This window comes from Somniosus microcephalus, chromosome 18 (assembly GCF_052327205.1).
Source record: "Somniosus microcephalus isolate GS21.2 chromosome 18, FLI_Smic_1.0, whole genome shotgun sequence".
NCBI classification, from domain to species: Eukaryota; Metazoa; Chordata; class Chondrichthyes; order Squaliformes; family Somniosidae; genus Somniosus; species Somniosus microcephalus.
In genome coordinates, this window is record NC_141004.1 from 14,509,493 (window position 1) to 14,522,911 (window position 13,419).

At 45.7% G+C, this 13,419-nt stretch overlaps 1 protein-coding gene across 3 annotated transcripts in view; it reads right to left on the reverse strand.

Moving 5' to 3' along the window:
• Positions 1–13,419, reverse strand: part of cntn2 (contactin 2) — a 160,898-nt gene that overhangs the window by 100,727 nt on the left and 46,752 nt on the right. For 2 of the 3 annotated variants that reach the window (XM_086011083.1, XM_086011081.1), the window contains exons 2-3: positions 10,975–11,133; positions 7,907–8,058 (exon numbers count right to left, since the gene is read on the reverse strand). In XM_086011083.1, the coding sequence (XP_085867209.1) occupies positions 7,907–7,961 (55 nt within the window). In that variant the 5' untranslated portion in view covers positions 7,962–8,058; positions 10,975–11,133. The remainder of the gene's footprint in view (positions 1–7,906; positions 8,059–10,974; positions 11,134–13,419) is intronic. The other variant, XM_086011082.1, reaches the window with a different exon arrangement.

The following is a 13,419-nucleotide window of genomic DNA, read 5'->3' on the forward strand; positions in this document are numbered from 1 at the left end:
AATTAGATCACGTCTGATCTGTATCTTAATCCCATTTATCCGCCTTGGCTCCGTAACCCTTAATACTCTTGCCTAACAAAAGTCTATCAATCTCAGTTTTTAAATTTTCAATTGATCCTCAAGCTCAACAGCTTTTTGGGGGAGCGAGTTCCAGATTTCCACTACCCTTTGTGTGAAGAACTGCTTCCTGACATCACCCCTGAATGGCCTGGCTCGAACTTTAAGGTTATGCCCCCTTGTTCTGGACTCGCCCCACCAAAGTGGGACGACACATGGTCGTGAAAGGCGCTATATAAATGCATGTTCTTTATTTTATAAGGTAGAAATAGGGAGGCAATTAGGAGTGAGTTGACATTTGAAACGTTGCAAAGGCACGTCAAAAGGAAAGTGACGCCAAAACATTGAACTTTAGCCTGGCAAGGAATGAAAAATTAATTAATTAGACCAAAAATAATGCTCGGGAATTCCACAGTGGCTAGGATGCATTTAAAGAATGACCGTTGAGTCTAAAACTGAAATTCATTCCAACAAAGAAAAACAAATTAAAGACCATTAGAAGTCATTTTAGTTAAGTAGAAAAATAAAGAACAGTATTGGGGATCAGTTCAGGACTTTCAAATGGGAATTTGTAGACAAGTGAATTGGGGTAAATTCTAACTTGAAGCTAAACGAAGTAGAAGAGTAATGAAGGAAGGCAAGCAACCTTCAGATACAAGGTTAATGAGTACATCTGAAATAGCTATAAAGGATTTTTTTAAAATCTGTAGTAGAAAGGTTGAAAGAAAGTATAGTTGCACAAGTGTCCTTTTGTATTCGTTTATGGGATGTGGGCGTCGCTGGCAATGCCAGCATTTATTGCCCATCCCTAATTGCCCTTGAGAAGGTGGTGGTGAGCCGCCTTCTTGAACCGCTGCAGTCCGTGTGGTGAAAGTACTCCCACAGTGCTGTCAGGGAGGGAGTTGCAGGATTTTGACCCAGCGACGATGAAGGAGCGGCCGATATACTTCTAAGTCAGGATGGTGTGTGACTTGGAGGGGAGCTTGGAGGTGGTGGTGTGATAGTGTGAAGCTGGAATATGGGGCTAAAGAATTGTTCCTGAATAGTTGTCTGTACTCAGAAAGTGAAGGAGGGTTTATCCAAGAACTTAAGCACAAAATCCAGGCAGACACTTCAGTGCGGTACTGAGAGAGTGCTGCACTGTCAGAGGTGCCGTCTTTTGGAAGAGACCTTAAACCGAGGCCCCGTCTGCTCTCTCAGGTGGAAGTAAAAGATCCCACGGCACTATTTCGAAGAAGAGCAGGGGAGTTCTCCCCGGTGTCCTGGGCCAATATTTATCCCTCAATCAACATCACTAAAAACAGATGATCTGGTCATTAACACATTGCTGTTTGTGGGAGCTTGCTGTGCGCAAATTGGCTGCCACGTTTCCTACATTACAACAGTGGCTACACTTCAAAAAGTAATCTATTGACTGCAAAGTGCTTTGGAACGTCCTGATCATGTGAAAGGAGCTACATAAATGCAAGTTCTCTGGCTCATGATTTCCTGGGGGATGAATTGAACTTAACCTGCTTACAGGGAAGCCAATGGAAAAGTAAAATTGGGGGTGTGTGTGTGTGGGGGGGGGGGGGGGGGGGTGGGGTGGTAAAAGGGCCAACGAACCCGTCCGGTCAGTATCCTGACGGGACGCTCAGGTTAAAATTACAACTCCCCTTTATCTCGATGTAAAAATAATTCGATGGCATGTTGCGCTACGACAGCTCTGTTCCCTGTAATTTTTTTTGGGTGCGCGGTCCCTTTAACGGGATGAGCGGCCCATTCATATCTTCGCGCATGCGCGGTTTGTTGCATTCAAAAGCCGGTGAGCAGCCTGTGCGGGACCTCCAGCCCGCCACGTGACCACGCAGCCTAGCGGGGATGTTGTATGACAGAACGCGGGAGCGCTGAATGCCTCCGTTGAGGGTACTGAAGCAAGCTACACACAGAAAGTGCAGCCACAAACATTTACAAAAATCCCACTCACATCCACCCCCCTCCATAGGTCTAGTGTCTGGTGGGTTTCATGGTTTAAAAGGACACAGCGGGTAAATGCAATAGAGAGAGACAGTGTTCCCAAGTGACATTGCCACACAACTAAACATGCCTCACCTATATTTACAGTTACATCTTGCACTGAGCTAACGTACGACACTCTAGAGATCTTTCCTTCAGTTTAAAAAAAAAAGCATTTTTTCCTTTGGAAAATGCCCATGGGTTCCATCTGGCCCTGGTAGTTTATAGTGATGTTTTTTGGACGTTTGATTCATGCTATCACATTACTTCACTGCAACTTACTGTAGATTAATGGCTGAAGTTGTCACTTATCCATGCCTTTGTTACCACTAGACTTGACGATTCCAGCGCACTCCTGGCCAGCCTCCCACGTTCTACCCTCCATAAACTTTTGGTCATCCAAAACTCGGCTGCCCGTGTCCTAACTCGCATCAATTCCCACTCATCCACCACCCCTGTGCTCGCTGACCTACATTGGCTCCCGGTTAAGCAACACCTCGATTTTAAAATTCTCATCCTTTTTTTCCAATTCCCTCCATGGCCTCGCCCCTCCCTATCTCTGTAATCTCCTCCAGCCCCACAACCCTCCGCGATATCGGCACTCCTCCAATTCTGGCCTCGTGAGCATCTCTGATTATAATCGCTCCACCATTGGCGGCTGTGCCTTTAACTGCCTAGGCCCTAAGCTCTGGAATTCCCTCCCTAAACCTCTCCGCCTCACGACCTCTCTTTCCTCTAAGATTCTCTTTAAAACCTACCTCTTTGACCAAGCTTTTGGTCACTTGCCCTAATATCTCCTTCTGTGGCTCGGTAACGCTCCTGTGAAGCGCCTTGGGATGTTCTACTATGTTAAAGGCACTGTATAAATACAAGTTGTTGTTACAATTATAAAAAAATTTTGAGCCGTGCAGCTAATGACTGGACAGCAGTCGAATCGTCTGGCCGACACTCACTGTGCGGGATCGTTCTTAACATTAGCTTCTTAGGCAAGGTGCCACAGACCGTGGGCCCAAACCCCAGCAGGAGTGAGCGTCGGCGGGAGAGGAGGGGCGGGAACAAAAAGCGGGCAAGAGGATGTATATCAAAACTCATGGAGATATTAATCTAATTGATGGAGCGTCTTTGTGCTTAGTTGCTTATTTATATTCTTTTGCCCTCAAATTTCAGCAAATGCTGAGAGCTGGTACGTTCGAGACTCTGTCGATATCTCTAAGCATTGTTGTCGTGCCTTTTTGACATGCAGTAAATGGGCTCGGATCAGGACCCGACTTTCCCGATCATCTGAATTTAGCTGACAAAAGAAACCAATATGGCATACATCGAGTTGCCAGTGAACTAAGACCACACTGCAATACTAACAACAGTGCCAGGGCCTCAATCAGCAAGTGTTTCTTCTTAAACCTGGTGGCTTTTTTTTTGCCAAATTTACTTTTACACCTCAAGCATACTATCCATCAACGTATGATTTGGACAGGTTGGGTGATTGGGCAGATGCAGTATAATGTGGATAAATGCGAGGTTATCCACTTTGGTGGCAAAAACAGGAAGACAGATTATTATCTGAACGGCAATAGATTGGGAAAAGGGGAAGTGCAACGAGACCTGGGTGTCCTTCTTGTGCACCAGTCCCTGAAGGTAAGCATGCAGGTGCAGCAGGCGGTTAAGAAGGCAAATGGTATGTTGGCCTTCATAGCGAGAGGATTCGAGTACAGGAGCAAGGATGTCTTACTGCAGTTATACAGGGCCTTGGTGAGACCACACCTTGAGTATCTTGTGCCGTTTTGGTCGCCTTATCTGAGGAAGGATGTTCTTGCCATGGAGGGAGTGCAGCGAAGATTCACCAGACTGATACCTGGGATAGCAGGAATGACGTATGAAGAGAGATTGGGTCGATTAAGCTTATATTCGCTAGAGTTTAGAAGAATGAGAGGGGATTTCATTGAAACTTATAAAATTCTAACAGGACTAGACAGACTAGATGCAGGAAGGCTGTTCCTGATGGCGGGGGAGTCCAGAACAAGGGGTCACAGTCTAAGGATAAGGGGTAAGCCATTTAAGACTGAGATGAGGAGGAATTTCTTCACCCAGAGAGTGGTGAACCTGTGGAATTCTCTACCACAGAAGGCAGTTGAGGCCAACTTCTTAAAAATATTCAAGAAGGAGTTAGATATATTTCTTAAGGCTAAAGGGATCAAGGGATATGGGGAGAAGGCAGGGACAGGGCACTGAATTTGGATGATCAGCCATGATCTCATTAAATGGTGGAACAGGCTCGAGGGGCCGAATGGCCTACTCCTGCTCCTATCTTCTATGTTTCTATGTTTCAATCCTTGTGTGTTTATTCAGCGAGTGAAAATCATTAATTATTTATAAGGATGATACCAGAATTGAGTGGTTGTACCTACCAGGGAAGATTGAACAGCCTGGGGCATTTTTCTCTACAAAAGGGAAGGCTGAAGGGTGACCTATTAAAAGTCTTCAAGATTGTGAAAGGGTTAGATAGGGTAGACGTGGATAAGATGTTTCCACTTGCGGATGAGACCATAACTAGAGGTCATAAATATAAGACAGTCACTAATAAGTCCAATAGGGAATTCAGGAGAAAAGTCTTTATCCAGAGAGTGGTTAGAATGTGGAACTGGCTACCGCAAGGAGTGGTTGAGGTCGTCGTCATACGTGTCTTCACACTGTTCCCTTTGGGGAACTGTAAGAAGTGGTGGAAGGATTTCTGGCCGCGATTAACGCTCCTTCCGTGACCGTAACCATCTTCGTACCAGCCACTAGGGTGGTTAGTCCTATGGCGGGAGGGTTTTACGGGCTCCCACAACCCATACATAGAAACATAGAAACATAGAAGATAGGAGCAGGAGTAGGCCATTCGGCCCCTCGAGCCTGCTCCGCCATTCAATGTGATCATGGCTGATCATCCAATTCAGTACCCTGTCCCTGCCTTTTCCCCATATCCCTTGATCCCTTTAGCCTCAAGAAATATATCCAACTCTTTCTTGAATATATTTAATGAACTGGCCTCCACCGCCCTCTGTGGCAGAGAATTCCACAGGTTCACCATTCTCTGGGTGAAGAAATTCCTCCTCATCTCAGTCTTAAATGGCTTACCCCTTATCCTTAGACTATGACCCCTGGTTCTGGACTCCCTGGCCATCAGAAACATCCTTCCTGCATCTAGTCTGTCCAGACCTGACAGAGTTTTATAGGAGGGAGGGGGGGGGGGGGGTCACCCACACCCACGGACGCAAGTATCCCACTGGATGTCAACCCAGAATTTAGAGCCAGAGCTCCGACTCCACTTGCCGGGACTGTCTGGAGCGGGGTTCGAAACCCTACGCCTTCTGGCCCAGCGGCGGGGATGCTACCGCTACGCCAAAGGCCCACTCCGTGGTTGAGGTAAATAGCATAGATGCATTGAAGGGGAAGCTAAATAAACACACGAGGGAGAAAGGAATAGAAGGATATGTTGATGGGGTGAGATGAAGATGGGTGGGAGGAGGTTCATGTGGAGCATAAACACCGGCACGGAGCAGTTGGGCCAAATGGCCTGTTTCTGTGCTGTAGATTCTATGTAAGTTCATAGATGCCTCCAATATGAAGTGATTCCTAGACTTAAGTATCTTTGGTCCAGCAAATCGTAGGTAAATCACATTTACCAGCTACAAAGAGGAGCTAATGGCCCATATTTATTATGATGCAGAAAAGTGAGGCTGGATTTCTTCTGTTTAGACAGTCCACTTGTTAGACAGCAAGGCCCGAGTACAGGTGAGGGGGGAGGGTGGGGGACTAAAGTTCTTGTTGCTTCCTGTTGCCTGATTAGTTCGGGAGAATGCAAAGGATAGATCCTAGATGAAATTCACCATTTTAAGGTTTGTCCCCACGATGGTCCCAGGTCCACTAGTTGGAGATGTGTCACAAAGCTCCCCCATTCGGAAGAAACAATTTTGATGTAATAAAGGCTAAAATATTAACAGAGCAATCGGAAATTATACTGTTTCAGACAAGGCAAAGATTCCTTGACTGGGAAGATGAAGTGGGATGATTAGTGACAGGACAGCTGTGCAAACCCATTGATTTAGGAAGACATTGGAGGAGCCGCCATTAAAATCTCTGTACCAATCAGAAGCCAAGGCTACAGGTGGAGTGCACAACTGCTTTTGTGCAGATTTCCAAGTGTAGACAAATCCCTCTCTGACCACCGAATGGAACTAGCTGGTGTAGAAATGGCAATATGGTCAAGTCCAAAGACTTGAGCACATAATCCGGGCCGACACGTCAGCGCTGCACCAAGAGAGTGCTGCACTGTCGGCGGCGCCGTCGTTCGGATGAGACATTAAACCGAGGCCCCGTCTGCCCTCTCAGTTGGATGCAAAAGATCCCGCGGCACTATTTCGAAACAGATTATCTGGTCATTATCACATTGCTGTTTGTGGGAGCCTGCTAAGTGCAAATTGGCTGCCGCGTTCCCTACATTACAGCAGTGACTACACTTCAAAAAGTACTTCATTGGTTGTCTAGCGCTTTGGGATGTACTGAAGCCATAAAATGTGCTATATAAATGCAAGTTCTTTCTTTATTTTTGGAGGACACTCAAGTGGGTAGGTCACTGGGTTTGGAAGTACAATTCTATAAAAAAACTACCCAATTTGGAGGCAGTACTAGTGAAGACCTTAACATGGAGCTAACAGGATGCAAAACTCTCCGATACACTCAGTAATAGTCTAATTGTCCTACATTACAGCAGTGACTACACATCAAAAGTACTTCATTGGCTGTAAAGCACTTTGGGACATCCTGAGGTCGTGGAAGGCGCCATACTATGCAAGATCCTTTTTCTCTTATTTCAGAGCTGGGTAAAGAAAGGGGAGGGCTGTAGCAATAATCACATCTCGCTGTTAAATGTTGATTGCAAAGTACTGGGTACTCCCACACCATGTGAAATAGGTGTTCCCATATACTCCACACTGATCTGATTGGACTTGTAACATGCCTTGGACACTGAGGAAACTCCTTAGGACTGACTTTCCATAGGGGCTCTTCTGCTTGTCCACCCTAACTTTGGTGAAAGAGCCGCGGAAACCCGGTTTTTAAAAAAAGTGTAACTATTGATAACGATCCTATAATATGGATCAATTGGATTATTGTCTAGGATGAATCTCCAGAGCCTATGTAAAATGATTCAATGGACATTGACAAAGAGGCTGATAGTCCTGGCATGTTGCTCAAGGGAGCTTCTACATGGGCCCATTGATTCAATGTTGCCCTTGAGCGCATCAAGCCAGGGGTAAGGAGAGTGCAGTGGTTATGTTAGTCAACTAGTAATCCAGAAGATAAGACTAATAATCCAGTAAGACATGAGTTCAAATCCCATGATGGCAGTATGAGAATTTGAATTCAGTTTATTAAAAAAAACTGGTACTGTATCAGGAAACAAGTGACCATGAAGCAGGAGGAGGCCATTGAGCCCCTCAAGCCTGTTCTGCCATTCAATTAGATCATGATTGATCTGTACCCCAACTCAATTCAGATCTAATTGAAGTCAAACAGGCTTGAGGGGCTGAATGGCCTACTTATGAGTCTAGAGAGACTGGCATTATGTATTGTAAGGTAAGAGTATCAAGAGATATTGTAGCAAAGGTGGGTAAATAGAGTTGAGGTATAGATCAGCCATAAACTAATTGAATGGTGGTGGAACAGGCTCGAGGGGCTGAATGGCCTTCTCATGTTGTATTCCTATGTTCCAGGTCATGCATGGGCTCAAAAACAATCCATGCGCTCTGAGCCTTTTCTTGCTGACTGAGCACTAGGGGGTACCTGATCTTAAGTCACGTATAGTAGAGCTTACCTGTTAGCCAGCTTGTGACTGAAAGCACAAAGACGGGATTGATTGACAGTCTCATCCTGCAGACCACGCACACCGTGCCTGCGACAGGGGACTGCGAGAGAATGTCTTGCGCCGAACTTGCTGCTAATTCCCCTCCGAGTCTCAGTGCTCACCTGCAAAACAAATAATACCATCGATTCACATTTAAAAGGAGTTTACTTTGCCGTGCGCTATGCAGATTTCAATACCTTTGTGAGGCAACCTTGTTTTTCGTTCTTTAAGCAACCACTTCTAACTGTGGAGAACACTGCACCGTGTGGGTGAAGCACAATATATTATTGAAGAACTAGAGCTGTTTGTGGATTGCACTAATCTACAAGGCAAAAGTAAGGAGTGTGATGGAACACTCTCCACTTGCCTGGATGAGTGCAGCTCCAACAACACTCAAGAAGCTTGACACCATCCAGGACAAAGCAGCCCGCTTGATTGGCAGCCCATCCACCACCTTAAACATTGACTCCCTCCACCACCGGCGTACCGTGGCTGCACTGTGTACCATCTATAAGATGCACTGCAGCAACTTGCCAAGGCTTCTTCGGCAGCACCTCCCAAACCCGCGACCTCTTCCACCTAGAAGGACAAGGGCAGCAGGCGCATGGGAACACCACCACCTCCAAGTTCCCCTAAGTCACACACCATCCTGACTTAGAAATATATTGCCGATCCTTCATTGTCGCCGGATCAAAATCCTGGAACTCCCTCCCTAACAGCACTGTGGGAGTACCTTCATCACACGGGCTGCGGCGGTTCAAGAAGGCGGCTCACCACCACCTTTTCAAGGGCAATTAGGGATGGGCAATAAATGCCGGCCTTGCCAACGATGCCCACATCCCATGAAAACGAATTTAAAAAAAGCACTAATGTTTAGGTCAGTGCCGCTTGCTCCAGACACACGAGTACTGTACGGGCGGCAGCAATGCGAAAGTCAACTTGTTGGGATTTGCTCCGGCTGCTGGCCAGAGATGCCTGCTTTTAGCGAGTATTCCCGGTCTCCTGCTTTAGCTGATTCCCAATACGTTTACTGCCGTAGCTGTACGGGTTGAGTGCCGCTGGGTTTGCCATGGGCTTGCTGACGTCCAATCGCCATTTGCAACCAAATTGTTGGCTGCATTCTCTTGTACAATTTCACCAGAAACAGCAAATGAAGGAAACTTTCCTGCTGTGTCTCAGATCGTGCTGAGGGGAAACTACCCACACATAGTAACTGGAGAGGTTCTGTCCTCTCCCATCAAATCAGTGGGCGAATTATCCAAAATCAATTGAAACAATCATTAGCTATACTCCATCTCTCTCTCTCTCTCTCTCTCTCGAGCACTTCCAGCTGCTGATGTGCTGCTGAATCAGTGTTGCTGTTGCCAGAGAATCATGTCCAGCTTCTAACTTTAGCATATTATGTAGCTGTGTGGTGATTTCCTCTAGTCGAGTGTTCCCGTCGCTAGAGTGTCTGTAACAGCCCAGTGGTGCGGTGCATGAGAAAGACATAGGTGATGGGCGTCTCGTGTGTGTGTGTGTTGTGAGAATTCACATGTGAGTGTGCACGGGCCATGCGTGCTTGGAGGAGAAACCTGCAGAAGTGAAGATAAGGTGTACCAGGGAGGGTACAGAGGAGATTTACGAGGGTGTTGCCAGGACTGGAGAATTTTAGCTATGAGGAAAGATTCGATAGGCTGGGGTTGGTTTCCTGTGAACAGAGGAGGCTGAGGGGAGACTTAATTGAGGTGTTATTGATGAGAAGGACCTATTTCCCGTAGCAGAGAGGTCAATAACCAGGGGGGCATAGATTTAAAGTCATTGGTAGAAGGATTAGAGGGGAGTTGAGGAGAACTTTTTTCACCCAGAGGGTGCTGGAGTCTGGAACTCACTGCCTGAAAGGGTGGTAGAGGCAGAAACCCTCATCACATTTAAAAAGTACTTGGATATGCATTTGAAGTGCCGTAACCTACAGGGCTACGGACCAAGAGCTGGAAAGTGGGATTAGGGTGGATAGCTCTTTGTCCACTGGCGTGGACACGATGGGCCAAATGGCCTCCTTCTGTGCAGTAAATTTCTATGAATCTATGATTCTATAAAGTGAATCAGAACAACTAAATGCCCTAAGAAATGAGACTTGCGGTTCAGTAAGGATATATTTATATTACTGGAGTGCAGCCAAATGCAGTTCTTCCTCTGTTGGCTGCATTGCTTCAGGTAAAGGACTGATCTACACCTGGAAGGAATGGCACCGTGGCTCCATAAAAATAATAGTTTACAGCCCTGCCATGGTGCTGACTGAACGCGGTCCTGTAAAGTAAATGCTAGGGGCTGATTAACCACCAGCCCCGTTTCTACTCTACTTACAATTGGGTCTCCACGTTACACAGCGGAGACCACATGACCAACGCTGGACCATAATGATGAAAAGGGGAAACTACCCACTCATATCTCAATCTTCCTGGACCAGAACAACTTTGAAAGGTAGCGCAAAAGCAGGCATGGTGCCATTGCTGATTCCAAAGTGACCGTGTAACCTCCTCCAGCCCAATAACCCTCCATGAAACCTCCAATTCTGGCCTCCTACGTATCGCCCACTTCCTTCGCTTCATCATTGATGGCTGTGTCTTCAGTCGTCTCGGCCCTAAGCTCTGGAATTCCCTCCCTAAACCTCTCCACCTTTCTACCTCTCTCTCTCCTCCTTTAAGATGGTCCTTAAAACCTACCTCTTTGGTCACCTGTCCTACTATTTCCTTCTTTGGCTCGATGTCAATTGTTGTCTGATTACGCTTCTGTGAGATGACTTGGGACGTTTTACTACATTAAAGACACTATAGGAACACGGGACATAGGACCAGGAGGAGGCCATTCAGCCCCTCGAGTTTGTTCTGCCATTCAATGAGACCATGGCTGATCGGTATCTTAACTCCATCTACCCGCCTTGATTCCTTAATACCCTTGCCTAACAAAAATCTATCAATCTCATTTTCGATTTTTTCACTTGACCCCCCCACCTACAAGGCACAAGTCAGGAGTGTGATGGAATACTCTCCACTTGCCTGGATGAGTGCAGTTCCAACAACACTCAAGAAGCTCGACACCATCCAGGACAAAGCAGCCCGCTTGATTGGCACCCCATCCACCACCTTAAACATTCACTCCCTCCACCACTGGCGTACCGTGGCTGCAGTGTGTACCATCTGCAAGACGCACTGCAGCTGTGAAGGAATAGCCATGATTCAGAGAAATACACGATACCATGAACAGATTTCTAACATTATTAATACATGATATACTGGGTTTAAAAGTCTGGAAAGCCTTGGAGACACAGGCTGTAAACAGAGAACAGGCTTCTGAGATAAAGATCAGTTGATAACAAAGTTGTAAACAAGCTTTGAAATGGGAATAGTTAAATATACTAAAACAATGAAAGATTGAAGCAAACCATTGGTGCTTCCAAAAGGTCTAGAGTTTGGAGGTAACACAATGAAAAGACCCAGTTTAAGGTGTTACCAAATAACACATAAAACAGAAACACAAACATTAAAAGAGGCATGTGCCTCTGAAAAGATGACATCAAGTAAAGAAACACCTGCTGGTCAAATTGTTTTTATGTTAAACTTGGAAGACACGAAACACGATTAAATATGCAACCAATTGAGATAGCTAGAAATGCATGAACCACTCTGGTCAAAGTGTCTTTAATTTATACATATAGTAAATATGATACCAACAAGGACACTTTGAAGATATAACTTCAATAGAGACACCAAGCAATTATATTGTGTTTGTATTGAACTTGGAACACCATAGAGTCAAAATGTCTGCTAAAAACCAGTTAAGCCAAGATTAAGAATTGAATGAAGAATCTTCGGTAAGAATGACATCAAACAGAAATCATTGCTGTCATTGTTGTTATGATGGTTTTTGAAGCACCTAAAAGGTAGAGAAATAATTATGCATGCAATAGTTGAATTGATAGTAAGATAGAAAGCATTCAAACAGAGGTGTCAATAAAGATAATTAGCTGACATCAGCAAAGAACATCAAAGAAGAAACCACAGCCAAAAGAGTATAAAAATAGACCTTTTCAACAGAAAGGCAGAACTCGCTGAACGGGCAAAGCGTTTCTCAACTCTTCAGAGGCATCTCTGTAAGTCTTTAACTATGAGTCTCGGGAAGTCAAAGTAATTGATTTTGGTGGATATTCTGGATTTAGAAATAAGTAAGAAATGTAGAAATGTAACGAAGTTAAGATTTAAGAATAAGGATCTCTGAGAAATAAGAAATGAAAGCTAATTGTTTTTGAACTGTAATGTTGTGATGGATACACCAACTGTTAACTACATGTCGGTTCTTTAATAAATTTATATATTTTTAGAATTGTCTCAGAGTAATTTCTGTATCAACCTCGCAAACTCAAATCTCTGTATATTCTCTGGTGAAGAGTTGCAGAGTTCTGGGGGGTATTCTCATAATATCCGGAAGGTTACAGTCTGGTTAAACTTATTAAAAGTGCTATCTGGAGGACGGTAATATCTTCAGGTCGTTCCTTTCCTTTAGGGAGAGATAGCCTGAACCTTTAGACCCATTTAAGCGTCTTGTGGAGTTCGGCTGTCTCTAACTTTGGTTGAGGGTGAACGTCTGGGGAATACGCCTGATCTGGGGTAGTCCAAAAGGGCCAGGACTGTAATTATCCCTTCACATCAACTCACCAAGGCTTCTTTGGCAGCACCTCCCAAATCTGTGACCTCTTCCACCTAGAAGGACAAAGGCAGCAGGCGCATGGGAACACCACCACCTCCAAGTTCCCCTCCAAGTCACACACCATCCTGACTTAGAAGTATATCGCCGACCCTTCATCGTTGCTGGGTCAAAATCCTGGAACTGCCTACCTAACAGCGCTGTGGGAATACCTTCACCACATGGACTGCAGCGGTTCAAGAAGGCGGCTCACCACCACCTTCTCAAGGGAAATTAGGGATGGGCAATAAATGTTGCCCTTGCCAGCAACGCTCACATCCTATAAAAATGAATTTAATAAATCCCCCAGCCTCAACAGCTTTTTTTTGGGGGGGGGGGGGGGGGGGGGGAAAAGAGTTCCAGATTTCCACTAGCCCTTGTGCGAAGTAGTGCTTCCTGACATTACCCCTGAATGACCTAGCTCTAATTTTAAGTTTATTCCCCCTTGTTCTGGGCTCCGCCACCAGCTACATAAATGCAAGTTCTTGCTCATGTTGACTGACAGCCACCAAACGTGGGCACCTCTGGCGGTAGCACGGTTCCACATGGTATCAGGAGCAGGAGCCAGTTACCATCAGAGGCATTTCTGCTGGTTATTGCTGATCCAAATGACCTGGTCCCACCTCTGCAGGTGCGCGCTTGCAGTTGCCTTCGCGCATTGTCGCAGTAGTGGGGGAACCAGCCACCCACTCCGCAATGTAAACAGCACAGGTTCCACAGCACCACGGTGACAGAGCCACTTTGCCGAGTGGCTGCGCTAT